This window comes from Pocillopora damicornis, chromosome 10, assembly GCF_964200805.1.
Source record: "Pocillopora damicornis chromosome 10, jaPocDami1.2, whole genome shotgun sequence".
Lineage (NCBI taxonomy): Eukaryota > Metazoa > Cnidaria > Anthozoa > Scleractinia > Pocilloporidae > Pocillopora > Pocillopora damicornis.
The window spans coordinates 7,325,579-7,353,492 of NC_142679.1; the positions used below are offsets into that span (position 1 = coordinate 7,325,579).

Here is a 27,914-nt window from a genome sequence, read left to right on the forward strand (position 1 = left end):
ATGGGTCAAGATAAATGTAATATGATATGCCATGCTATACTATATCACTAGTTATTGAGACCGCTCATTCAACAAGCATATGACATTTACCTTCGCACGAGGGAATGGAAAAATCGGCTTTCATTTGGGATCATGTTATAAATCGATAAAATCCTAAATTTTCCAGTGGTGTTGGATCTAAGCATTCCTGTGAGAATCGTTGTAAAATTTCAAGCGATCGGTGCTGGAAATCGGTCTGATGAACAAACACGGGCTGTCAAGGACGGGACGTGAGGTATTGGTCTCGCTTAAATCGAAGGTTAATCTTAGTATGAACACACCAACTATTTTGGGTAAAACAAGTCATTTTACCGTATACATAATTTTTTATTTTTTCGAGAAATGTAAGATATTTTCATTTATAGACAACGCCCTTTTTCAAACTAGCTTAAATAATTCAAGGTATTAACCTTGTTTTTCTTGTTAGAATTCAAAATATCTAGGTGCGTTCATGGAATGTTTGATATCTTGCCTCATTTTTTGATGGTGCATCATAAGGGTTTTACTAGTAGATTTTATTAGTAAAATAAACACAAACGAATAATATATTTTGTTTGATCACGACGACTTAGTAATTGGAGGAGGAATATTAACTTATTCATTTATTTTTCATGGAATCGTGGATAACATGTTATCTTAATGAGAGATGCGAAAGCGGGCAAAAGTTTTTGGTTTCCGTAGAATTTTGAAGGCTTTTGTGAGAAAAATCTTAAGGCTTGAGGCATACATAATGAAAAACCGTTCCGCGACGCTTCATGTACACATTAAAGATTCGATCGTCTTTAAGGATTCGCTTGTAGTGACAAATCGAACGTTTCTCCTACGAAACAAACTCAGTTTTAACTTTAAAGACTTTTATTGTGCAATTATTTCTCTAGGCCAAGATCATGCCTCTTAATTCAATTCACAAATTTGAAACTAGTTAAAAGTTTGTGCTTGTCGTCGATTAGTCAGTCACAAAACTCCTCAAGACAGGCTAAATCCACTGTCTTATCAGTTTTGTCGGTCGATCTCTCCAACTCATCCTTAGTCATTCAGTGAGTACACCAGGCAATCAGACAATCAGTCAGTCAACCAGTCAATCAGTCTGCCAGTCAGTCGGTCAACCAGTCAGTCAGTCAGCAAGTCAGTCAGTCAACCAGTCGGTCAGTCAGTCAGTCAGTCTGCCAGTCAGTCGGTCAGCAAGTCAATCAGTCAGTCGGTCAGTCAACCAGTCAGTCAGTCAGTCGGTCAGTCAGTCTGCCAGTCAGTCAGTCAGTCAACCAGTCAGTTAGCCTTACACGGTCAGTCAGTCTGCCAGTCAGTCAGTCAGTCGCAAGTTGGTCAATCTGCCAGCGAGTCAGTCAGTCTGCTAGCCAGTCAGTCAGTCAGTCAATCAGTCGGTCAGTCTACTAGACAGTCAGTCTGTTAGACAGCAAGTCAGTTAGTTAGTCGGTTTACATGTTAGTTAGTCATTCCGCCAGTCAGTCAGTCTGCCAGTCAGTAAATCAATCTGCTAGTCAGTCAAACAGTTAATCAGTCAGTCATACAGTCAATCAATCAATCTGTCAGTATGTTAGTCAGTCAATCAGTATTTCAGTCAGTCACTCAGTCAAACAGTCAATTAATATGTCAGTCTATCAGTCGGTTGGTCAGTCAGTCGAACAATTAGTCCGTCAGACTGGTCAGTCAGTTAGTCAGTCAGTCAATCAATCGGTCCGTCTGTCAGTCAGTTATTAAGTCAGACAATGATTCAAGCAATTAGTCAGTCAGTCAGTCAGAAGAATTTGAGTTTTTACTATGCTATATTATGGCTCATGGCTGTATGCTTAACTTTCGCAGGTTAAAAACTCCTTTAGTGAATTTTTAGCCCGCGGAAGTTGCGTAAACAGTTCTTCTCTGTACAGCTCCTACGTAGGTAATGAAGGCGCTATAAAGTATTCATATTTTTAAAAAAGCATGCACATCGCTGAGAGTGCTCATTAAGCACCTGAATCCTAACGCAAAGGCCATCGTGAACCCACCCTCACGCTGAGGGTGGAAATGAACTCGAAGTAAAAGCTTCAGGCCAAGGTTATATTCTCTTCTCCAGGCCTTAATATTTTAAAAACTTCAACAGAAACATGCCTCAGACTTGCTGGTTATTCGACTCCTCAGTTAAATTTTCTTCGCCGTCTGCGCGCGAGAGGAACATCTTGTTGCAGGCCACTTTCAACCCTAGAAGGCCTATTGTGATTTCCAAGCGTCTTCTACAATTTTCTCAATTGGTTCTTAGCTTATGGTTTCTCGTGACTAGATATCTATCTTGGGAGGGCTAGAAGGCTTTTGGGTGCTAGCCTGCCTGAGCGTGAAGGTCAACAAGTCAAGTGACCCTCAAGTGGCACCGAGAGAGTCATGAAGGAAAGATTGAAGAAGGAAGCGACAGCATATGCGAAGCTGGATAACATCACGAAGAACATTCAATTCACGAGTAAGACTAAGTTCAAAATCTCCAAGTCTGGTGTCCCTTCGATGTTGTTTGGTTGGGCGGGTGCGAAACCTAGGCAACCGCATTCAAATAGACGAGAAGAAGCAAGATGCGCTCTCACGTAAGAGTGCATACCACTAGCTTAGGAAAACATCAGGACGGTCACGCAAGCGAGGAGCCGGTTGAGAACCTAGAGGTAAACAATTACAGCCGTTGAGGATAGGGCAACTTGAAGACTGAGGGCAAAGCTTTCAAAACGATTGTGCGGTAAAAGTCTCAAATGAAATTTCTTTAGAAATACAGTACGAACAAAGGGCAACGTTCGTTCATGTCATCAAAAAATATATGTATATATTTTGCATAATATTACTTCGGAGCTATATATTAACTTTTCACCGGATCCTCCACAAAAGAAGGCCGTTAGTTCATCAACTTGTATTGTTAGTATGAGTCACCCTCTATAAATAAAATTTAATTATTTCCTTACTATTGAGTAAGTTGTTCCATTCCCAACAAGTATAGAAACAAACAGTAATGATCATGGGCTATTATCTCAGTAGGCCTAAGCTCACAAGACGAGCCTCTGTAAATTTGAAATTGACGCGTTATTAGGATTTGTATGGAAATGTACGGTTGAAGTTCCAGCTAGTTTTAAATTAAAAACGAACTTACCTCGCTTAAGTAATTATTCCTTTGCATCGTGGGTTAAATAAGCTGGTTTTGGACTGTTCAGCTCGGTAATATTGCATCTGCTTTGCCCTCTATTGCTGGTTTTCAGTGTCACGCCATTCAAAATAGATCAAAATAAAAAATAAAAACCGTTCAATCGATTTAGTCTAGAATCTGGAAATAGAAAGAAGCTAGATATGTAAAGACTCTCGCCAAGATTCAGGTCACAGCAATTTTTCTTACGGAAGATATGAGGAGAAACGTTTTTCCCAAATTTATAGAGATTTGTATGGAGCCGCCATGCTGGTGCCCACCTAGATGGGCGCCAACATGGCGGCCGGAAACCAGCAGAAACATCTGTCACTGAGTTTTGCTACAAAAGCGTGAATTTATCTCTCTAAGAACTCATAAACGTAACAATAATACTTTATTCTAATACAAGAACTGTTCAGATAGCTGAATTTCCTTAAATAAGTCACCTTTTAAACCAACATAACAGCTCTCTCGCTCGTCATGTAAAGGCCACGTCACGCAAAAGCTTAGAAATTCAAGAGTAGTCTATCACTAAACCAAGAACCCATTTGGAGTGAAAATTTGTCTGAATATTAGTTTTTAGCTGCTGTAATACATCATGAAAGTAAAATCTCAGGAGGATCAATAGTTCTGAAGTCTGAAATTTAGTGACGTCACGTGAAAACCAGCAATACTGAAGATTTACTATCAGGGATCGCCCATTACGCAAAGTAATCACGGAGTATCATTTAGCGACCCTGGGCTACCTGTGGTCCAGTCTAAGCCAATTTTGTGTTGTTAACCCTCCCATGACCCGCCTTCTCTGTTTTCAACGCCCAAGAGATCTTCGCAACGCATTGACAATCGATCATTCTGCGCAATTCTACCGGTATGTTGGTTAAATCATCTTAATCAAATGGATGACAATTAAAAGTAAGTTGATAATCAATTACGTGAAACTGTGTCGAAGTAGCATAGCGATACTAACCATTGCTTACTGAGTCTACTTTAAGATCGGTTCTTTTCTTTGCACTCGGATTTTCAATTAGATTGTAAATATTTCTCTTTACAATTCTCGCCCCTTCTGTTATAGTATACAATAAAAAAAGTCAAATAAATTGTACATCAACTCTTTATTGAATAAAGAATTTTCCAGATGAGCAAATCATTTTCAACCTGCGTAAAAATAACCCAAGTAATAAAGATTGGAAGAACTGTGCGCGCTAATTCTTACTGCGAATCTTAACTCTATGAAATCCACACATTTCATCCATAATAACAGTAACTCTTCGTTCGTTTAATTTTAGATTCGATCGAAAGAGTCCAAAATGAAAGATCATTCAAGTAAAGGAATAACAAGCAGTGCGGTTACGTAATCCGGTCGCCTGACTTTCTAATTCGCTGCACACCAGTTACATTGATTAATATTATCATTCCTTGTTTACCAATGTTTTTTCTCCGCATACAAAAATGAAATAAACAACCTTGAAAAAAAGTGATTAAGGAATAAGATTTACTTAATGCGCGAATTCCAATAATAGTTCAATTCCACTCAAATTGAGCGAGTTTCGTGAGTAACTTTTGACCCTCTGGACTGCACGCACCTCTAGTCTCCCTCTCGACTTCAAGTTTCTTTTGCAATTGTCTCTGTAACTGCTGGCTGTGCTCCTTCGTTTCATGTTGAAGCTTGTCGATCTCACTTTGAATTATTTCATTGTTATGTAGAAGTTGAGATATACTTCTCGTGATCTGAAGAAGCCCAGAACAGCGCAACACAGTCGCAGTTCTTTTAAATCGATCCACCGCGACGCCGGAGCTGTTGACATGTTTTTTCTTGTGAAATTTCGAGTGACGATGTTTCCGATGGTAATGATCACTGTGTAGCTTTGTTCCACTACCCTCTGGTTTAACTGGCTCAGAATCCTCGATCGGCGACACAGCTCGCGAAGACTCTCCCGATGAAGAAGACTGTTGGCGATCGCCACAGTCTGTTGAAAAGTTACTACTCATGAGCCATTCGCTTGTTTTCGACGTACCATCTTGTGCACTGGTGTTTAAAACTTCGCAATCACACATCACACTTATAAGGATAAATTAAAGGATTGCATCTCGATCGTTAAAATGGCCTTTGTCGTTCTTTTAGATCCGACAACTCATCGTACTGCGAAAGTTATTCTTATGATGTCGCATACGGATGGAAGTTTTCACGTGTATCGAACGCGTGAGTAAACATTAGCTAGATTCACGTGCAGGTGAAACGTGAGTGCATTGACTATTTCCCAGTCTCTTCTCAAATGTTCACTTTTCACCCATATTAACCATAAAATCATCCAATGTTCGCGAAATGAGCCTGCGTTCAACAACCGAAGTCTCAGACTCGGAACAGTCGAAAAACGGAGCCAATCTAAGCTGTCGAGTAAGTAAGTAAACGTAATTTCGGCGAGCGATGGCACAATTAGTCTCGAGCTCCGGGTAATGGTAATGGTACTAACTTCGCCTCCTACCTTTGTAATAGAGGTTATTGTCATGGTTTTGGCCTTGGTTATGCCACATGAAATGTCAAACTCTGCCAACGGTCATGCTGTCTTTTTCGGAGAGGGAAATATGTAAGGAGACGAAACTGACGTATCGCTCACTTTGTCTTGAAAATAAATGATTATTTTGAATCAGTCTAGAGGCCGGTGCTCCATGAAAATTCATCACGGGAATCTCGCATTTTGTGCAAATTATGAGATTATTCCGAAAAAGAACTTCTGAGATAAATCGGGATTTTTTTAAAAACATTTCAGGACCTTTAGAAATGAAAATGAGATTTATAGACATTAATTGGATGATTAATATTTCTGTTTGTTTCCTATAAATAGCAGGGTTATTTGTTTGTCATTCGAAACAAAAAGAAACGATTTTTTCCGCAAGAACGGAGGATTTCACGCACAGAACAAGTAAATAACAAAATATTTTAACAGAAAAATGGTTCATTGAGTTCACTATCTACTGAATATATAATGATCTTAGTGTACTTAAAGTCCATCCCCTGGTAGAGTATAACTTGTGAAGTATTAAATGAATTTATATCCTAATTTAGAATACTTACATTACATTCATTTCTTCCTTCCGGTTAGAAAATTCCCACCTGGTGTCACCGCAGGGATGTAAGCAGTAAAATGATGGCCATTGCATTGTACTGAAAGACAGGCACACTTTCCACAGAGTTCTTAGCAATTGTTTTAACAAAAAGATGTAGAGGATGTCATATGGCCGCGCGGAGATACGAACTTCGAGTGTTGAAATGGGCGAAGAGAACGAGTGAAATATCTTTTCAACACTCAAATGTGATATTCTGTTTATTATTACACAAATTAAATACGAAATCAAAGGCACTGCATTTAAAGGTGCAATTTTTATATCAATGTGACCGTAGCAACAGTGATCTTTTTACTCGTGACCTCACGTGGGGAGGTATAATTTTTAAGCGCAAATTTGCAAAAGCTTAATATACATTTTTTTCCCAAGCTATATGGCTGTGGTTAAAATGTAAGGGGAATCATTCTCCTGGTAATTATAACCCAAAATTCCTTGAATTTCAAGCCAAAGGTCCTGTATACCAATCCATTACATTTTTAAAGCAAGTAACACAGGTCCTTCTAATTTAAGAATTGCTGTACCTCAGGAGCCTCATTCCCAGGTTCCCTTCTCATCCCGGCCAATTACAGGTTCTCCATCCAAGGGGGAAGGGGGATAAAAATAAGTGAGGCCCTGGAAATAAAGTTGCTGTGATCAATGAAGTAGCACATGTTCAAAATCAAGATTTGAAAAATGCAACTGTAGTTACCAATTTCTGAAAGTAGTCTTGTAATATCCCTCAAGGTGAAATGTTACCATACTGGAGATTCTATCTTCCCACCAAGACAAAAATAAATTAGAGAGAAAACCTAAACAAGCGCCAGGTGTACACTTACAATGCCCACACAAGTACTGCCTAAGTAAATAATTTGGTTAGGGTGCTTCTTGATGAAACTTCAAAAAAATCAAACTGCAGTAATCACAATGGCCAATCAAATCCAGGAAAAAATACCCAAAAGAGCAAATGAAAACTGAAAATAAAAGTAAACCAAGAGCCTAATTTGTGGGAAAATGCCACTAACCAAGTCACAGTTGAATTAAATTTTTAATCTGACTGGCCAAGAACTAGCACTGGTTCCCTGGAGCAACCACAGAGTGGAATATAGAAAAATGCCACTGACCAAGTCAATTTGGTTAAGTTTTTAATCATATTGGTAAAAGCCATACTTTTTCAATAGTCCACTCAACAGGTCTCATTTCAAAAACTGGGGGTTTCTTGAACTCAATCAAATTAAGGGCTCTTGGAGCCAGCTCATTCATGTTATGGCTCAAGTTTGTATTGATTTCTTGGACATGTTGAATATAGGTACAGTTGAATCCAGTCTATTTGAACTTTCAAGACTTATGGAATAAATTTTCTTTTAATTTTGGGCATTTGTGTGATAAGAAAACTTGTGCATTTGTCATGATGGGAATTGGAAAGAAGATTGTGTAGGCTGGAGGTGGGATGGGCAGAGGTCATCAGGTAGACAATGTCCTTTTTGTTGGTGTATGTGTGTTTGTGGGGCGGAGGGTGGGCTGGGTGGGCATAATCAGGCATCAAATGTTGCTCTGACAGCAAAATTGTAGGAACCCTCATCTTTCACGATCATTTGCACTATTGTGAAATTTTCCTTTCCCGTTTCTTGATATCTTTTGTTTTTAACAAAATGACCATTGTATTTGGTTTTTAACAAAGCGGCCACAATCGTTCTTAATAGAATTTCAAGCCTTCATGTGGTCTGATTTTCATATATTAATATATGCGTAGTCACCAAGCAGATGAGAGATAAAACCACCAGAAAAGTAAACAAATGGCCAGTCACGAAAGCAACGCTTCGCTTTTCCCTATAAGAATTCGCCGGCTCCTCATGTAAACCAGTAACAACATAAGGCACATATGTGAAAATCAGTGTGTATACACCCCTAGACGTTGAAAATATATCAAGTCGAAGCAACAGTTTTGGTCTCGGTCCGCATTTTTGTCAACAAAATTACACATATCGGTTAAAAAGATGAAACGTATGGACCATGTGCAAAGCTGTCAATTATTTCTTGAATGATTACTTTATACCAACTGCAGACGAACGCAAATGCTCGGCTTACTACTAATATGGCTACCTGTGATGCTCTTCTGCGTGATCATAGTGTGTATTGAAATGAACCCGCTACGGGTCCCTTGGGGTTAACATTTCGGCTTCTCGATTCAAGTTTCGGAAATGTGATTTGAGGTTATTATTTTTATTAAACCATACAAACATTTTATTTCTTTTCACGTGAGTTTCTGAGCTTCATCTAAATTATTTTGACAGACACTAAATGGGGAGGGGTAGCATGCGGGACTACTTCCGTTCACGGTCCACAATCCAACTTCCAACTACGGAATACAACTTCCGTCCACAGTCGACAACTTCCGTCAACATCTGCTTCACCACAATACCTTATTCGTTACTTTTAGCATGAATGAACTAAAAATGGCCTAACTTCATCCTCAAGGTGGCTCAAGGTGGCACGGCACAAATTGTATCTCCACCGAAGGGGATTTAATAAACTGCTGAACACCAATGTAAGTTTTTTCTTAAAGCTACACAAATTTTAGCGAGGTCTTTTACTCAAACTTTACAGCGTGACATCAGTGTGCATGTTCTCCGTACCCATCTCTATTCCTATACATTTTGTACGGTATTTACAACGTGAATTTGTCAAAAAATGAAGAACCTCTCGAGTTCGCGATCATTTCTTTCATTCCCATGAGCTTAGTGTCTGATTCAGGAATGTTATTATTAGAAATTAGATGCTTGTCACTCTTTGGCGTTCAAGGGTTAAAGGTGATAACTATTAAATATTTCAGACTTTAGATTAAAGCTGTATAAATGTGTTTAATGCTATGGCAGTGCCTTGATATATAATAAAAGCAATTGGTCTACATACTCAAGCTTCTTTAAATATTATGTACAAATTTCACTATGGGTCTTCACATAATTCATTAACTATCATACAAGTGAGCTGTGGCAACTTCTCTGAGTTCAAACCAATGTTAGAGGAAATTATTTCTAGACTTACAAATGCGAATATAGGAATCTTTCATTTCATAACAATATAATTTTAAAGATATTTCCTAGCCAAGTCATATAAACTCATCCTTCAGTCCTGGATTGCAGTGCATGGAAAAATAAACAAGGTCCTAGATTTAAAAATAATTCTGGAAAGTGCTGAAGGTGCAACATTGAAACTTATGCTTATTACATCTGACAGTGCCAACAAAAATACTCCCACAACATCCTGAAAGTATGAATACAATCAATTGTAAAATTACTTTTGCTGGATTTGAAATATATTGCAACACATTTGTTGACATGGCTCTTTCACAAGATGGATTGAAGCTGTGTTCAACGTGTAACAAAACTGACAGAGGAAACACTGAAGGTACAGTGAGAAAGTACCTTGATCTGTACATGCCACAACGACCCTCTTACTTAAGATGATCTCAAGAAAACTATATTTAGTACACAAATGACTAAAGGAACTGTTACTCGTGGGGGGAACAAAATTACTATTATTCCTTGAAGCTTACAACTATTTCAACAATTTTGAAGATATTTTAGCAATGCAATATAAAAACTATTGATAAGTTGGAGTTGTTTCTAAAGCATATAATGAATCTCTCTCTCTTTCTAACAGACTGAACAAGAGTTTGCAAAACATTACAAATGTCAGGAGTGTAGAATAACAACAATGCATTAATCATTATATGTAGATATATGTATATATATATATATCAATTTCAACAGCAAAATTTCTATAATCATCTTAAGGAATAATTGGAGCTTGTTTAAAAGTTAGGCAAAGATCAAGATTCCATGACTTCTTCTCTGCACACAGGACAGGTTCGATTATTCTGAAAATCAAATTCACAACATTATTAAAAAATTCCGTCCATAGTTTCTGATTTACCATTAGCATGTAAACTAGCTATTAACAGCTGCAGCTTACACTTCAGTACAAGTGTTATTTCAGTACCCTGTGCTAGACCCTTCCTATCCCTGATTTGTTTCCTGCAATCATTTGCTGAAGGCAAAGAGAATACTTTTTTATAATCTCCAACTTTGTCTTGACGATTATATAATATTGTTAAATACCATTCACTTTTCCTTCAGCAAATAATTGTTTTGTTACAACTACTACGGTGATTAATAGAGCAAAAATGTAAATTTGCCCTATTTCTTTGCCTCCAAAATGTCTTGCATCAAAGGGCTGAGACAGGGAGTCTAGCCCATAGATATAGAGTAGTGGTAGCCAAAACCTTTGTTTGCAAGAAAGCATTAAACAGGTCAAAATGTCTAACAAGAAGCCAATTGCAGCCAGTTAAACCCAAAAAGTTAATAAGTGCTCCTATTGTCATCATCTTGTCCCCAGTGATTATGGAAAGATGTAACTGAATCCTTGACCAATTAAAGTGCATGTAGCTATACTTACAATAGTTCAATGCATGACGGAAGCCCTCCCCCCATCTCATTCCAAAACATTAGCTAGTTCTGATTGATACCCCTAAGTGGAGGTGATGAGCTTAGACCCAAGTCTCTCACTATCATGCTTAACACCAAAGGCCTGGTTTTTGCAACCACATATGCACCATCACAAGCAAATGCAAAGATGGTTCTACCATTAGCACCCACAAAACAAGCACAAAAAGATTCTCGAAACAAAATTTACAAGAAATGTATAGCAAACAGTAAGGAGAACTTTCAACAAGATGTTAGGGGTGCTTACATGTATGCACACCAGCACCTCATCACCACTCATACTAGTGCTTATGTTGAAGTGAAAACCAAACTTACACCTGACCCTAAATCACTAAAATCCCAATGGAACAGTTTCACCACTAGTCATCTAATACTTAAAATAATAAAATGATTGAAACAGAATGAAGTGCTCATGTTACCTTAAGCCAGCGATCAATACATTTGGCATGGAAATCATGATTACAAGGTAGACGTCGTAGTTTTTCACCCTTGCTATAATCGCTCATGCACACCACACAATTTCCATTGGAATAATCTCGTGAGCTTGCACTGTAGCGGAAACTTGGAATGTTATCAATTACTGAAACAAGGAAAAAATAAACAACTGAGACTTACGCCACCAATTTGTTTGCTGGCAGCAATAATAATAATACAATAAGGTGTCAAGGGCATTTTAAATGCTTTATCTAAAATCAAAAGTTTGACTTTACAAGATTTGCTTGAATACAGAAACAATTATTACAATGCATCTCTCTCTCTCTCTAAACTTATAAAATTGTTAGAGTTATTAAGAGTGTTTCACAGACAGCCTACAAAACCCCATACTGATACAAGTGCTCAGTCCAAGACTGAGTGAATCAAAACTGAATAGAAAAAAAAAAAATATGTTGAAAAAACTTCTTAAGTAACAATACATCAGCTCAAGCCCCAGTTTTTTTTCCAAAATAAAAAAAGAAGGCACTGAGCCAAAGGGCTGTGGTAAATGTTGACTTAGAGTACCTTCTTTGCTAAGCCCTCGAGCCTTGGCTAATCCTATCCTCTCACTGAGATTCCACAAGGCCTGTTATAGGATAAGTAATAAGTCATTCAGTAATAACAAGAAAGCAACATACTCTTCTGGTGGGCTTTTAAGTACAGATGTATTAAAGAGCAAACTAAACCATGACCTAAAATAAAACTTCACTATTTACAGTGAAGAAGAGAAAAGACACACAAAACAGACAGTTGCAAAAGGTTTGTAAAAATTAATAAGTGATGCATGAATTCTACAGAAAGGCTAGGTAACGTGAGGTTCTAAGTTTCCCTTTCAAGTTCCTGACAAGTGAAATATTATTCAAAGAATGTGTGTTGTGTAAATTTTTTTTTTGTGAGTGTGAAATGGGCACAGAAGTGAAATCACCGCACCCTCAAAACAGTATAACATAATTCTCCTCACCTCATAGTCCTCTCCCTCAGTTGAATGCCCAGAGGTAGAGTCCCCATAATGATGAAGAGGTGGGGGAGGAAATGACACAACAGACCTACAATTTCAACCAAAATCATATTTTATTGCCTAGCTATGATGAATTACCAGTAAAAACATATCCATTACATGTACCTCAGTTATCACCACATTACTGAGGGAAAAATCTCAAATCTGACAAATGTTAAGGGGGTCTTCAACTTGTTTGCTTACAATTCATTTTGTGCTACACACAGCATGTTTGAAAATTCTCCCATTTAACATAGGGTAACAAATTTACTTACACAAAAGGGAGAAGTAGTTCTGGAAAGCCTTGGCTTGCAAAAGTTGTGTGGAATGGACGTCTGCGTCGTACCTGTAGAGAGGGTGCTGGTGGCTGGTGCTACAGAAAGGAACAATGAATGAGTATACCAATCAACTTGTCATTACTGCAGTTTAGTTCTCCTTTAAGTCCTTGTAGTAAGTTTATTTACACAGACCTCCATTTACACCAGCCTCAGCTAAATTTACATTGGACCTGCCTGTAGAAATATGGCTTTAAATATTCATTTTTTTCACATAACACAATGCAAAACTAATTTCAGATTTCAATTTGTTATTTCTAAATCTTGTACTTTCAAGCACAGTTTTGATTGCACAAACAAAGCAATAAATATTGAAAATTCTTGTCCCTTCTTAACACCTTAAGCTTTCCATGAAACCATTTGGTATTCAACAGGAAAAACTTTGTTCTTTTTATTAAAATTGGTTAGAATTTCATTTGATCAGAAACTGCTAACAACAGAAGTTATTTTGTTTTCACATGGGTTTTACCATCAAATGTGTATGCATGCAAGTATTTGTGGAATACCATCTTGATCACAGTTTCTACATTTATAACGATAACCCAAAAACAACAGAGGAGGAGGAAGAAGAAGAAGATGCTATTAAATAAGGCATTCTTACCACAGTAGGAGGTATTGCATGTATGCCACCAATCCTAGCTCCAGATGATTGGGTTGTATCCCCAGCATCAAGGACATTTTCTTCTACGTCGCGTGTATATTCAGCCTGCAATAATATGAATTGTTTTCCTTAACAAAATTCTTTAATGCAAGAAGTTCTTTTATACCTAAGAAATGTCCCTTCCCCTACAACCCATCCACAACCACTTGAAGCTTCAATGTCAGACATTGCATTAAGGGTAAGGAGGGTGAAGCAAACACCACAACAGCTAGGAAGGGAAAAATTTAAGCATCCCAAGACTTTAGCCAATGACTGTAGCTTTACATAGTGTTCTATGCAAATCCAGTCCTTAAACTTTATCTTGTTGTCTTGATCATAAAAAGTGAAACAGGATGACTCTTCATCTTTCTCAAGTAGACCCTAGATAAAAAGTTAAAAGTTAAATTACAATATCCAAAAATTTACCTGTTGTAATCTGTGAGCGAGAGCCTCATCTGACTGAAGATAGCACCTTGTGGATTGCCGAGAGGCATTGAGGCGGCGACGGAAACGTTCCATGCGATGTTGTCTATCTGACAGAAACCAACTTGGTGCATCATTTGGTGGAACTTGGTGTTGAGCAAAAGGTAATCTCTGTAGAAATAGAAACAAAGCTTTCAATGAATTATTCAAACTAAATAAACAGTATTATTCTAACCAAAACATTTAGAAATTTACCCTTGTGTATGCATGAAGATACTTCAAACTTCAAGGGGTGATTTCATTCTCCTATATTCCTGAGAAATTTTGACATCCTTTCTTATATAGAACAGTTTACTCTTTTAACATGGTGAAAGAGAAGCGATTTCATTAGCAGGGAAAGTTTCACTGCAAAAAAGAAATGAGGAATTGCCTATTTGTTTCACTTCAAGGTGCAGGAGTCTTGTAATTCCTGAAAGGTAGGATAGAGGAAGCAACACCAGGATACATAATAATTTGCACCTGGCTTCCTTCTAGAGGATAGTAAAACATTATCTTCAAGTGAGCCTTTTATCCTGCCTACTATCAAATTGATGGGTCCCTCCTACTTCACCAATTACAAATTTTATCTTGAAAAAACTAGTCAATGGAAAAAGCCAAAGGTTTGGATTTAAGTGTGGCTCACAAGTGATTTAAAAAATGGGTTAACTCGGTATAAAGAGAAACAAGTATTACCTCATCATCAATAACAATAGGTGTATTATTTTCTCCAGAAGGAGCTGGTCTTGGTGCAAAGTCAGCAAATTCTGCTAATAGTGCTTCATTCCTGCCTGCAGCTGAAGGACCACGCTCAAATAAATTTGTGTAAGGGACATGCCTGCCTCGAAACCGACGTGAACGTAAACGACTTTCATTGAGAGGAAAACGTTGCCCTCTGGAGTCACGTCCTTGAAGACGCCAACGGAAATTAGAAGCAAACTGTGCAAAGTCCTCACTAGAAACATGACAAAATGGAGAATATTAAGAATATCTAGAAGACATTTCATCTTGATTAATAATTAAGAAATTACAATTACAGTACACCTACACTAAGGCATTGTTTTGACCCTTCCAACTCATAAGACCTCCTCAGCAATTCTCCTTTCTGTCTGCCATACAATTTGGATAATGTTCGTTCAAAGAATTTGGTGTTGGATCAACTAATAATCCCCTACTTGATATTTTCCTTTAATCTTGACACTTATCTGTTTGTTATTACATTGATATTGTAAGGAGAAATTCGGTCTTGGTCCCTTCTGGGAGTATAAGGGTTAAGAGCAAAGAGAATTATTCAGCGAAGGACTGAGCTCAATTTCTCACCATGGAGGAGGAGCTGCTGCATTTCCCTGTGTTCTTGCTGAACCCTCATCACCTTCATCTGGTGATGTAAGATCAATAACAGGGATCTCCGTACGCTTAGGTGTCTGATTTATAACAATTACTGAACTATCCAGTTCACTTGTGTCACTAGATGAAGTTGATACTGATGGGGAAATATGTCCCGGATGATGAAAGCTTGGTATCTCTGCACTAGGTTCATCTAAAAGAACAGAAATGTCACGTGGAGAACCAGGATTTCCTCTCATGGAAGATGATGTGCTTTCTGTGTCACTTTGACCCATTCTTAAACCTACTGGAATGCAAAGTAAAATCTGAAATTAGTGGTCTAGAAATACTTAACTATTTTGTAAATATGTTACATGTGAACTCTCTCAGAGCAAAATAAGCATTTGCCTAACTTAAGGAGTGCCAGTGATTTATCCCAGCCACCATCCTATCTAGGCTAGTTATCTACTGACTTGCTATAACCAAGGACTCTCCACTAGCTTGTCAATGACTTTTTTTAAGTCTCCTATAACCTATATGCCACTATATCTGAGTACAAATTGTTTTGAAATCTCATTGAAAAACAATTTCAACCAAAAAATGCCTGAGTGAACAAAATAGAAATTGCCTCTAGAAATAACAGTAGTATTGTTTGGAAACTCCTGTTGGTCCATTTTTACAAACAATTCCTGTGTTTTCTTTTTGAGTCCATAATGTAGATGAAATACCTTTATTTCAGAAAGCCATTCAAGTTTTCAAAATAATTATCTAACAGAAAGCTACAACAGTGTTAGGGTACACTTTGACTCCTTTAGCTTTAACCAACTTTGTCTTCATGAATGTTAACCTTCATGATAAGCTAAATACTATCGTTTCCTAAACCTCCTACAGCTGAATTAATTCCTAGTAAAAAGCTACTGAACATAGCGAAAAATAAATGAGTGAAAGTCAGAGAAAAGACAACAACAATGCGATGGAAACACAAGTATGCATGATTTTAGTTAGAACTTCAAATGAATTTCAAGGTCAAATGAGATTGGTCTTAAGTATACTTGTGCTTAAAATAGAGTTTGCGATATTCCAAGCCTAACAAATTTGACATATTTGAAAGGAAAAGACGTTATCAAGAAAATGCAGAGTATACTGGACTCTGTTGAGCGAAAATTTTTTCCCCTAAAGCTAGAGAAAAACGTAATCACGTCTGAACAGTCTGATGTGATACATCAGCAAAGGGGAAGAAAAGCGAATGAGGTACGAAGAACATCCGTAGCCAAATCTGTTCATAAAATCACGCGCATGAGAACCACTATGCAGCTGAATATAATAAACATTAACAGCCATCGAAGTTAAAACAGCCGAGAACAATAAACATTCTTACCCAACATCGCTAAGCAGTAACTACGTCTCTTCAAGAATTTACTGCCGGTGGTTCCTCCTTGTGGAACCGTTTTCTATCTTGAGTTCGCTATGTACGTTGAGAAGTTTTTCCATACAAGTTCTTACACTCAAAAAATTTTTTTAAACTCAAAAGGAATAAACGATTCTTTTTTTCATGTCAAACCTTTGTGTCTCTTCAATTCAAACAACGGTTGTTCTATCACGTAAATATCTCCGCGCAAATTGTTAATTCTCAAAGAAGGTACACGATATTTCAGCAGATCCAGAAGGGTAGAAAATATACGATCAATCAAGACTCCTTTGGCTGAAGGGATTTGAAAAAGAAATGATTATTTTCCCTGTCCACTCTTGCGTTCAGAGGCGAATTATAAAGGCCTTGCGTCATGAAGGGGAAGACCGTGTTAGTCAAATCTCGTCCGACGAAAAGACTCGAATGGAATTAAAACAGCATTTTCTCTATCTTGAATTAGCACGGAAACGTACAAATCTTTCGAGTATGCGCCAAGTTTTCAGAAACACGAAAGAAAACGCCCAAATACGACACTTCAGAACAACGAGTGATAAAAGCCTATCACAACGACTTCAATTCATGCAAGGACCAGCGCGAACCTAGAAAAGGAGAGACTTACCTGAAGGTAAAAAGCGGTTTGAAAGCTTAAAATGTAGATTTCTTCAGGGAAATCAATCTCTCTGCCTTAGTTTGTGCGAGTTAAAACAAAATATGCTACCAAGTATGCTTCTTCCCAACTTTTCGCAGACGAAAACCGTCACAAACTGAGTACAAAGTAAATCGACAACAATCGCGGTAAATTAATACATGAACGCATTACGCATGCTTATAAATCCGCTGACTGTTTGTAATTATGCATCCGCCCACGCGAGTTCCTGTCAAAGGTAAGCAAGAGTTCAACTCAACTCTTGGATCACTCATCTGCGCGAAATATAAAGCTTACCTCTCGAATTTTTCCCATCCAGAAGTGGAAATCCCTTATGTTCCAACAAAAATGATGAAAGTTTAGATCACTTATCATAAAATTGTTCTCCGCTTTTCCAAAACACTAACATGGCAAAAACAAACATTTTCATTTTCTACTGCAATTTCCTGAATCCACTGAACGAGGTTTTTTTTATGCAAATAACTCGTGGAAGATAGATAATCAATAACGATGTATTTCATTTTTATGAAAAATAAAAAGAGAAAATGATAATAATAATAATGAGTGAGAGCAAACATTAGTAAGATAATTCTGTCCGTACTTCGTGAAAGAGAATGGTGATGCTTTTCCTTTTTAGTAGTGAACAGGAATTGTGAAAAAGATATGACTCGCCTATTGCGATCTGTTAGTGGCCTCATGAATGTCAAAATTGCCGCTACGAAGAAAACATAATTTTTTCCCCTATCTATCAGCTGTTTTTTGCCATAATAGAGGATTTATTTTCTCCGATGTAGGTTAGCACATGACGCACGTCACACTTAATGCCTGACTTCAACCAGTTCAAGAATCACAAGACGCTTTTTCAGAATAATACGACTCACGGAAAACAAAGCGAGTTGACGATGGAACCAGGAAAATAAAATTGTCCACCTTCCTGAATGTTGAGAGATATTGCCTTCTTTGTTTTGCAAAAAACTCCCCTAACTGTGTAACGGCCTCGGAAAATATGTTAAGGTAATAATATTGTTTCAGTGACGGAGAATAAAGAGTTAAATTTGACTAATTCTACATGACCGTAACCAGGGAACATGGGACACACGAAGAGCATGTTTGTTCAGAAGAAATCAAACAAAGACGAACAATGAAACTGATTAATTATCACCTATAACAATGATATTGCGCTTTTGTTAGAGCAGCTACGAACACTTCTTTGTCGGAAAAAAGTTGGTCTTTATACAGCAAGAATAGCCAAGGTGAAATAATTCAGCGAACCTTCAATGTTTTGTAATCAATTTTATTCTGGCTTGGCTCGCTCTAAATCAGGCAAGTATTTTAGGCGACCCGAAATAAGCGGAAACAGTGAAACTCAGTTATATTTTCGCAAAGATATTATTATAGCACTTTTCTCGTAAGTGAAGTCAGTAGTAAGTTCGAATGGTTTGCCAGCGTTTTATTCAATCAAATCTAGTCTATTCCTTCTCTCCTTGAATATTTTTTCGGAGCGTTTTGGCGAAATTCGCCGACAATAGAGACTTTTGGTCGAAAAGATAAGAGCGGAAACAACACATGATGTTAACAAAATAAAAAATGGTAAAATCATACTAAGTTTAAAATTAGGAAAAGATTCAAGTAGATGCTGAAAGGGAAAAGTAAATTGATTTCGCCATTTTTAGTGGCCCAGAAAATAGATCACTGTGTCCGCAGTTTAATACAAGGACGAGGGTAAGATGGCGGATTTTGAAGACTTTTAGGATCTCGTTTATATTTGTGAAAACCAAAATGCAACGCTGGATAATAATTAGTATTCCTATGTTTGGTATCTCTGATTAATAATATTGCCTTTACTGTCTTGCCGAACCATGTCTCAAAGTCTAAAAGAGGCGTTTTGTGATATAAATGACTCAAACGGTTACGGGGTGAATAAGAAAAATACAATTTTGAGGTACCATAAATTAATTAAATAGGCTGACTGCTTTGTTTTTGTGGCAGTTTTTTCATTAGCAACTTAACATGACATGTACCGTGGGTAAAACTGATGAGCGAACAATCACATGACGTGACAATTGCATGTTGCCAGAGTGACATAACTTCCTCTCGTAATTAGGCAAATGAAGGCGTAACAGACAGAGTGGGAAAAAGCACCTCAGTGATCAACCACAAGAGAGGTAGATAAAGAAAGGGTATGTTTTCCAAACAAGGCGACAAAGATAAGGAGAGGGGTAATCGCCAAAATAATTCTTTACCGAAATCAGCCACGAGAGCAGATGGAAGGATGAAAACACTACGCAGCTTGCGCTTAAAATATTTGCACTCTACACGCCCTACGGAAACCACTAGAGAGTCACCTTCTTCAACACCTGAAGATAAAAGACGGGATTCTATCTTCGTCAAGACAGATATCTCACCTGCTCTAAGTTCTAAGCAAGCTACATTAAGTAAATCTCCTGAGGCGAAAGTTTATCGATCATTCACGGAAGAGAAAGGAACGAATCAAGTGGGGGAAGGTATAAGAACCTTAAAGCCTGAACAAACAAGCACAGAGAATGCCAAAACAAGCTTCACGAAACGGTCAACAGAAACGGTCCACACATCTCCTATCATTCAGCCAGCCGACGCAGTCAAGCGTTACGCTTTACTTAGAGGAATGTTAAGTCAGTAAGTGGCTTTACAGAACCTAAGAGAGCGCTTAAGTCAAGGGTCGTAATAGAACGAGGCAATCAAAAGTACCAATCAGAACAAAGTGAATGACATCGTAGTCTATTATGAGACCTAGAGTAGATAAAACGATAACTAAAACGTGATCAGAGAGATCGCGCGTGAAAATGTTGCAATTTTCTTAATCGTTCACATGCATGATCATGCTTCATTGTTTTGAGTTAATCATAAAACAAATTAAGGAAAAACCCATGTAGTTCTAGATTACTTCAAAAGGGAAAATGCACTTTTGCTTTTTGACCTTTCTGTTCGGGGCTAAAAATGAACAAACAGTTACCTTGTAAAAATCTCAAAGTTGTTCAGTTTTTACGTCCTGGGGCATTGCAATTTTCACGCCCCACTTTTGATTTTTGTAACGCTTTTTTGTTCAGCTTAAGCTTGATGAAAAATTAGATACCACTATAAAAATAACATGAGTGCTACTGTCTTTTATCGTTATATTTGCAATTCGACTCGAAGAATAGAGGGGTCAAAAAACTCTGTTTCGCAACTGTTTCGTAATCATAACATGATATTAGAATTACAATACTGTTTGACATTTTTTTTCGATCACAAAAGATCTAGATTTGAAAAAGACCATGATGTAAAGAAAGATAGAAATGAAGGCAAGATAATCCAGGATAAAGCTCAACGCCGACCAAGCAGGTTAACCTCTGATACAGTGCAACTAGATCAGAAAGAATACAAACAATGGATAAACAGGGTTTCGTTTTGCGACTCAAAAACAGTGAACGACTCATGGAAGACAACCAATGTTGGCTCCAGGAGCGACGATAAATATGTGATAACAGGAACGCGGGTGAGATTGCGTTAACTAAGATAGCAATGCATAAAATTAGAAGTATAATAAAGCTCTCGCGCGTGAATTGAATTGATTTTGTGGGAAAATTAGTCATGATAAGCAGTGAATAGCTCTAGCTTGTCTAGTAATAAGACGTGTTTCTGTTTTCATCTTTTAGTTTCCCAAACGAATCTACATCCGGGAGGTTTCAAACGGTGCTATTGTCGACGAAATAGTTGATGTTCAAAGCGAGAGAGACTGGGAAGTATTGAACTATATGTCGCCACTACGTCACATATCATGTGACCCACAGGAACGTTCCAAGAGCCTTAACTTCCAAGATTTGAAAAACTTTGACGTTTATTATTACCCACATCCGTGGAGATAACGAATTATTAGTACAAATAATTCACAAATGTTATTTATTAGCATGCTCACCTATAAAGGGGAATGTGATATTTCAGATGGTCGACAGAGAGCTAGCTAGGCCAAATTACGACCACAGAGTCATTGAGAATACTTAGCGCCGGTTTGATACAATAGTCTGATATTGTACCAAAAGCATCCAAGATTGCTGAAATGCTTGAGATTTGATTAGCTGGCTGCGGAAAGGTAAAGAAAATTTGCACCCACTCACTTTGTGAGCTTTTGACTCTCTATAAACTTCTAACTTCTCCAAGACACCGAAATTTATCAAGAGTTGAAAATATCACTCCTTCTCCGTCGAAACAATCCTCCTCTCCTGAACCAGTTTGCATAATAATACATTCTATCCATTATACATTCTAAATGAGGCCCGCATACTTCTCTTTGAGTTGGTAAGCCGTTGCTATAAACAAGAGTCATATTACATCGAAGTACTGGTACTTACCCCAATATGGATACAACGCAGCCATTTCACTACAGAAGTAATCTCTTAAGTGATATACGTGTAGGTATCACTGGTCCTCTGAAATAGAACAAAACGCGCGTAATTTATTATTTTTTCCAGCAGATGCATTAGAGAATTTCTCCGTTTTCTAGAAAGCATAGACAAGGCTTGTTCCAGAGGAGTGTACCTTTTTAAAATTATACAAACTCAAAGATAATTTCACTATCGAGTATTCCGTTGGGGTGGATCGAAATTACTGCAACAAAATAAAAAGATTCAGGCAAAGTCCATGTACGTGTCATAAATTAGTTGAACCCTTGATGACAATTAAAACTCCATATGTCTCAAACGCAATAGCTTATGCGAAGAGAGCGCTCTTCTACTCACTTCCAACCCTCGCGCGATTGGTGTTCGGGTTTAACTTAAGAAAAAGAGGGCTGGCAATAGGCTTCAGGCGAACCTTACATCCGAACGAAGTGCGGCCTTATTTAGTTCTTACTGAGGTTTTTACATTCAGAATCTCACCGAACTATGTTCCTCTTGCGATCTTCAGCGGCGAGTCGATCAACCTCTTTGGACTGATGTGGGATGCACGTTTATGTGTGGGAATAAACATTTCATATTGACAAGCAGAAAGCTCTCCATTGAATATTAGAATCTAAGTCCGCCAATAAATTCAATATTAGGATGTTGAGTCGATTAGTTTTTTTTAGGAAGCCGCCGCAACAATTGAGGAACGATTATCATAATCCTGATAAAGAGGGTAATAAAGAAGATCTTGGTTTTATACCCTTGAAGAGTGAGATCAAAGATGAAGTGTCTTGAACGAGGCCAGTATAACATGCTCGTCGATATTACGAGTAGTTTAATATCTGATCTGCGTTCCAGATAAAGATAGTCGAAGGAAAAGCGGCCTGCGATTGTTTAACTAAGATTGTAGGAAAAATCAATAATAGCTTCAATAGAGATATACAAAGAAGATTGTTCTGTTATTTCCGAACTTTTTAAAAACAATTCCCTGACTGTAGATTTTTATTTTGTTGATAGAACTCTACGCTAAAAGAGACAAGAGAATGATATTTGTAAAATTTATCAACTCCAAACAAAGCAAATATGAGACATAAGGTTGTGAAATCATGATTCGGTCTCCTCTTAGGGTGTCAGGCAGGAGTCTTTATTGTTGCCAAAATAAAAATTTCTTCAACGGGCTCATTAGTTCATATCAAATTTGGCGTTAAGGTTTTCTTCATTTAAAGGATGTAGCATAATTATTACCATCCAAACCAGTATCCAGTGGATCTTAAACAGTGGGAAGACTGGAAACCAGTTTTTTTAGCGGATGGTCAGCGTTTGGACAATTGCCCAATTTTCATGTGGTGTAACGAAGCTATACACGTGAGGTTGGGACCCGGCAGAAAACAGAGCGGTTATCATACTATACACAGGTGAGACTGTATGTTGTAAGCATAACAAAGATCTTTTTACATCTTTTGCGCTAAATTTGCAAATAAGTGCACAGTGATCGCGGGTAGTTATTTCCGGTCTACAACTTGCATCCAGGAATGATCGTGGACTTAAGATGTTAATTTGGTTCGCATGGTAAGCATACTATAAGGAATGAGTACAACTCAAGATACATTCGATTATGATTCCTTTAGAGACTTGAATTTAACCCTTAATTTTATATTTTTTTAAAACGTAATTTATAAATGAATCGATCGTTATATTTCTGGAAAGATCAAGATCAGTCCGAAGAGTTATGTTTAAACGCAAATCAAACATTAGTTCACATGTTAGCTGCAGTGAGTGTTAGGATTTGAAGCACGTGGGAAGTTTTGAGCACAGACAAGGGCAAGTCTAGCTCCCAAAACTTTCCGCGTGCTTCACACATCTTATCTCCATGAATATACGGCTGACGTTTGGAACACTTGATTTATCACATTATATTTGGGAAAGCCAGCGCTTTAAATTTAAAATAAATCGTCTTTTGACCCAAAAAGGCTCCAATGAAATTTAAAAAGTTTGAAATGTTATTCCCAAACTAAAAAAATGATAATTTTAGTCAACCTCTACTCAGAAGTCAAAATTTGTAGGAAAAAAACCACACAAGGTCACCGTCAGCTTCACCCCAAATCAGAGACTTGGCAACTAAGCACACAACTGTAAAATGACCTATTGTTGTTTACTTGACTTCATGGTCAGAAAATTGCCTAGTATTATGTTGAAAATTCTGAAAGTCATCAGATTCAAAACAAAATCTTCTGTTGCACAATACTTCAAGGCATATCTACATTTAAAAATAATATTTACTTGGCTAAAGAATGGTCTGAAATTGGTGAAGCTCCACTTTTGTCATCAAATTCAGTTTTCATTTTTCATCCATAATTTGGATAGTGTTTGGGAATCGAAGCATTGTCCAAAATTCTCACCGTTTCTTTTAAGTCTCAAAAGATCATCGCTTTCCAAATCGAGTATCCTTCAATAGATTTACCTTTCATTTAGAGCTCCTAAGAGTCTGTCTCAAAAATCGCAGCCAAACTGGTCACAAAGTTCACAGTCAATCACTAAGGAAAATTTTTGGTCCCGGGCTGTTTGCTGATTTCATTAGCATTCACAACAGGATTTTGAAGCATGCTCATGCTAGTTAATTAGGGTACCTGAATTTGCTAGCTATTTCATAGTGACTATTATTTCCGATCTGAGACAAACATTTACATCAAAATCTTTAAGTAGACTTATCTCATGGAAACAAAATTTGGAATGAAGAAACAATTTACTATAATGAAATTTTTTACCTGATTGTGCCAATTTTTGCCCGTTAACCATGTTAGTGTAAGTTTACATAAAAAGTGTTTTTTTTCTGGCTATTATGCAATGCACTGTGGTGAAAATGTTCAGCAGTGTGTGGCTAAATTCCTCTCAACTTGGATACCACAGGACCCCCTAAAATTCCTTACATAGAGATGCTACCATTGTTTCAGCTGTAGTCTCCACAAGTAAAAGTAAATCTTCTGCTTTTTCAAAGTATTACATTTCTATTGCAAATGAACCTAAAAGGTGATTGAGTCTGCCAGGCCACTTACAAGAATTTATCTTGGAAACAGTTTCTTGCAATAGCTTTTAGGGAAAACCCTTGTAGCAAACTGCAAGTGGATGGTTCACCCATCTGGGAGCCCTTTTTCAAAAGAAGTGTATGAAAGGGAAGATTTCATTGGTTATGTTACTAGAGGCTGATGATTGTTAGCCTGGTTATCAACTCCCAGAAATGATTAATGGGTAACTTCTCCCTACAATATCCATACAACATCTAGCAAATATGTAATGAGAATACTCAAACTTATCTGGTTAAAGCTACCTTGATCTCATACCAAATTCTTATAACCAATTTACAATGAAATCTCTGGTAGCTAGAGAAGGGAATTGACAGGTCTTGGGAGTTAAAGAGTTAACTGAAGGGGAAAATGAAAACGAAGTGGAATGTAATGTGTATTGTCCTCTTCATTATGGTAGCTTCTAACCAGTTACTCCCAGAAGTGACCAAAAAGGAAATTCTCCTCACAATCTTGATAGTGGAGCTTGCAGAGCATAGCCCCATAATTATACAGAATAGTAGTATCCCATCAAGCCAAAAAAATTTGGATGTACGACTTGTGCTCTTGAGATCTGTGAGAAAAATAAAATGCAAGCTCTGCTTTTAGGCTTGGCTAAATCTATATATTATATTTTCAAGCAATTAGGTGATGGGAGGAAGAAAAAATACCAACCAAGGGGATACCATGTAATTTAACTGATTCTTTGATTCTTACCACTAAAAATATAAGAAAAGTACAGCAGACAGTGATGAGAACTGATATGTAGTTTATAGGAATGAAAGGTTTAAAAACATGAGAAAAGTGTGAATCATACCCCTTTATTGATTCCATTTCTGTGGTCTAGAGGATTTTTGATGCATACTTTTTATTCAAAGTTCACCAAGTGACTTGCTCAACTGTTATCTTATAAGCCGAATTTTCATTTTGTATCTGCTAACATCAATCTTTTGATTTATTTTGATAAATGTACAACTATATAAATTTTCAAGTCTTTGAGAAACTGGAGCACATTAATTGCAATAAATTTTCATGTTGCTTTTAGGAAAAGAAATGAGGCAAAGAAAATCTGAGAACAGACATGGGAATAATACAGAGGTAAATCTGGAAAGAACCTTTTGTCTTTGTGGTTCCTGTAAGTCATCTCTACCCTTTCTTGGAAAATCTGTATTGATTCTGAGCAGTTTCTAGTCTTAGTTTTGGGTTAGAAATATGAGACAAAGCTATGATTTCTGATAAGAGTTAGAAAAAGTTGAAGATATGATGGCTTTTTGGGGTTTTAGTATATAAGTTGAAGTCAATGGAATCAAAATAAAATTTGTACCTCTTAATTACGGTACTCTCAAACAACTGTTTTTTTTTGTTGTTGTTCTTATTGTAATGGATATTTTGCTCTATAAACACTGACTTAATTTGGTCATAATTGATTTTTTCTTTCTGTTGTAGTCAAATCCTTCAACTAAAAGAGAGGGATCTAAGAATGAGACAAATGGTAGCTGGTGGGGTTTGCTAAAGTATTCCTTACTGCTGTTAGTTCCTGGTTTTCTCAATCATGCAGCACTTTATCGTGAGGATGTAGCACTTAGACCACAAGGGGAATTGTACGACATTGGCTGGAAACAAAAATTGTTTATGGCTTGTTTAGGGCATGGTCCACCCACAGTTATTCTGGATGCACCAACAGGCAAATCTTCAGATGTGTGGGCTTTGGTTGCTCCTCAAATCGCTAAGGTGGCTAAAGTTTGTTTTTATGACAGAGCAGGGCTTGGCTTTAGTCAAAGACCTTTGGTGAATTGGTCTGATCCAGAACAGGCCAAACGAGGTAAGCTTTCAACAAGTGAGAGAATGGTGGAAGATCTTCAAAGACTCTTCACTGAGAGTTCTGATCAGCCAAAACCCTTTATACTAGTTGGAGCTGAGTTGGGGGCAGTAAATGCAAGATTTTATACTCAGATGTTTGAGAACAATGTTGCAAGCCTAATATTGATAAATCCACTAGTGGAGGGAATGTTTGGGGATGATTGGACAAGGTTGTGGTTTGAACAATATGTGTTGTCTCAACAAGTTTTACAGTTTTCTGCAGCGACGGGAATCACAAGATTAGCTCTCATCCTTGGTTTGATGAAGGTTCCGTTGCAACATAAACTATTGCCAGCAAATGTTACAATGCGTCAAAAGTATCTTTTATGTAAACCAGGTCATCTAAGTTCAGGAGTTGATGAGTTTTTCTTTGCAAATGAAAGCTTAGCTCAGATGAGAATGTTGAGGAAAATTAAACCATTTCCACAGTCAGTGGATGTGTCTATCATCAGCAGTGCTGTGTATGATGACAAATTGAAAGGGAACTTACAAAAGGTAAGAATTCTCATTTAAACTTGTCACTTCCAAGATCCAATCTGTAATTCTCCCTTACTCATAACCATACATTTTCTTGTATTTTAGACAAAAAATTTGGTCTCATTTCAAGAGAGCACTCTTAACCCTTTACACTCTAACACTAGTATGTATTTTTTCCATGCTGTTCTCAACACATTTCCCAAGGTACTGACAATGAGAATATCTTTAACAATCAAGAACCTCTTTAGTTGGTGATTGTTTGCTCTCTTGTAAATCGATTGAAATGTTCCAATTGCACATTTGGGAGCAGTCCACATGCGGAGCTTGGATGGGAAAATTGGGACTGCTGGAGTGTGCATAATTAGCCAATCAGCTTTTGGGGATTTAGGATTCAGAAATGGCTGAGATGCTTGAGAGAAAATGGTAGTTATTTTTGGAAATTTGTAACATGAGCGCAAGAAGTCAAAGTTTTGAAATTTCATGGCTGTGATTAAATTGTAGATACAAGCAGAGAATTTTTGACTGTTTTAGTTGGTGTTCTGCTCTTTATTTTCCTTCAACATTTGTTAATTTATGAAAACTTCAATTTGTATCATGGTATTTTGTCGTAGAAAAGATCTCTGTGTGAAATTATCATTACAATTGTTGCAGTTCTGAGACTTATCTTGCAATTAACTCCCTCAATGTGTTATTCGAATGTTTTGTTTTGTTTTGATTTTTTTTTCATTCTATTTCACTAATATATCATTATTTCCACTTTTTTGTCAGGTATGGTCTAGAGCACAGGATCAGATATCAAATGTCTTACATCCAGGAAGTGAAAAGATTCCTCTTTCAGGAAACGTTCAATCAGCACTTTTACAACATTCTGAAGTTATCGTGAAAGTTATTACAAAACATGTTAGTAAATGGAGGCAAAAACAACAAAAACCAAAGAGCTCCTGATATACTATCCCAAATTACTTCAAGACTGTTTTAGAATAAGTTTATGTTCTAAGCACACGGAATAAAAAGTTAAGAAGCTTGTAGTATGCAAGGTCTGTTT

At 37.3% G+C, this 27,914-nt stretch overlaps 3 protein-coding genes and 1 long non-coding RNA gene across 17 annotated transcripts; 3 read left to right on the forward strand and 1 right to left on the reverse strand.

Annotated features, from left to right (window-relative positions):
- Positions 1–6,564, forward strand: LOC113673126 (uncharacterized). Of its 6 annotated transcripts, XR_016180111.1 has the most exons (3): positions 5,380–5,586; positions 5,682–5,772; positions 6,289–6,564. It is a non-coding gene; the product is annotated as an uncharacterized LOC113673126 (long non-coding RNA). The 6 variants fall into 6 exon arrangements; XR_016180114.1 differs by lacking the exons at positions 5,380–5,586; positions 5,682–5,772; positions 6,289–6,564 and adding exons at positions 1–274; positions 2,315–2,971; XR_003446391.2 differs by lacking the exons at positions 5,380–5,586; positions 5,682–5,772 and adding an exon at positions 8–274.
- Positions 6,565–9,127: 2,563 nt separating this feature from the next.
- On the reverse strand, positions 9,128–22,090 carry LOC113673114 (uncharacterized). Of its 6 annotated transcripts, none has more exons than XM_089183772.1 (11): positions 21,969–22,090; positions 21,444–21,521; positions 15,017–15,326; positions 14,393–14,651; positions 13,664–13,831; positions 13,199–13,303; positions 12,538–12,635; positions 12,227–12,311; positions 11,791–11,851; positions 11,211–11,371; positions 9,128–10,166 (listed from the first exon to the last, which is right to left on the reverse strand). In XM_089183772.1, exons 2-11 carry the CDS (start codon positions 21,466–21,468, stop codon positions 10,119–10,121), a joined length of 1,320 nt encoding a protein of 439 aa, XP_089039898.1. In that variant the 5' UTR covers positions 21,469–21,521; positions 21,969–22,090; the 3' UTR covers positions 9,128–10,118. The 6 variants fall into 6 exon arrangements, with proteins under 6 accessions (XP_089039898.1, XP_089039897.1, XP_027045276.2 ...); XM_089183771.1 differs by having other exon boundaries at positions 15,017–15,329; XM_027189475.2 differs by lacking the exons at positions 21,444–21,521; positions 21,969–22,090 and adding an exon at positions 17,050–17,257 and having other exon boundaries at positions 15,017–15,329.
- Positions 18,241–21,733, forward strand: LOC113673131 (uncharacterized). Of its 3 annotated transcripts, none has more exons than XM_089183775.1 (4): positions 18,241–18,399; positions 19,066–19,731; positions 20,350–20,590; positions 20,751–21,733. In XM_089183775.1, the coding sequence occupies exons 2-4, from the start codon at positions 19,259–19,261 to the stop codon at positions 20,958–20,960; spliced, it is 924 nt and encodes a 307-aa protein (XP_089039901.1). In that variant the 5' UTR covers positions 18,241–18,399; positions 19,066–19,258; the 3' UTR covers positions 20,961–21,733. The 3 variants fall into 3 exon arrangements, with proteins under 3 accessions (XP_089039901.1, XP_027045298.2, XP_027045299.2); XM_027189497.2 differs by having other exon boundaries at positions 18,248–18,399; positions 19,181–19,731; XM_027189498.2 differs by having other exon boundaries at positions 18,280–18,329; positions 19,181–19,731.
- Positions 22,091–22,489: 399 nt separating the features above from the next.
- LOC113673132 (uncharacterized) lies at positions 22,490–27,897 on the forward strand. 2 transcript variants are annotated; one of them, XM_027189500.2, is made up of 4 exons: positions 22,490–22,888; positions 25,578–25,630; positions 25,979–26,887; positions 27,638–27,897. In XM_027189500.2, the coding sequence occupies exons 2-4, from the start codon at positions 25,586–25,588 to the stop codon at positions 27,812–27,814; spliced, it is 1,131 nt and encodes a 376-aa protein (XP_027045301.2). In that variant the 5' UTR covers positions 22,490–22,888; positions 25,578–25,585; the 3' UTR covers positions 27,815–27,897. The 2 variants fall into 2 exon arrangements, with proteins under 2 accessions (XP_027045301.2, XP_027045302.2); XM_027189501.2 differs by having other exon boundaries at positions 22,837–23,042.
- Positions 27,898–27,914: the final 17 nt, after the last annotated feature.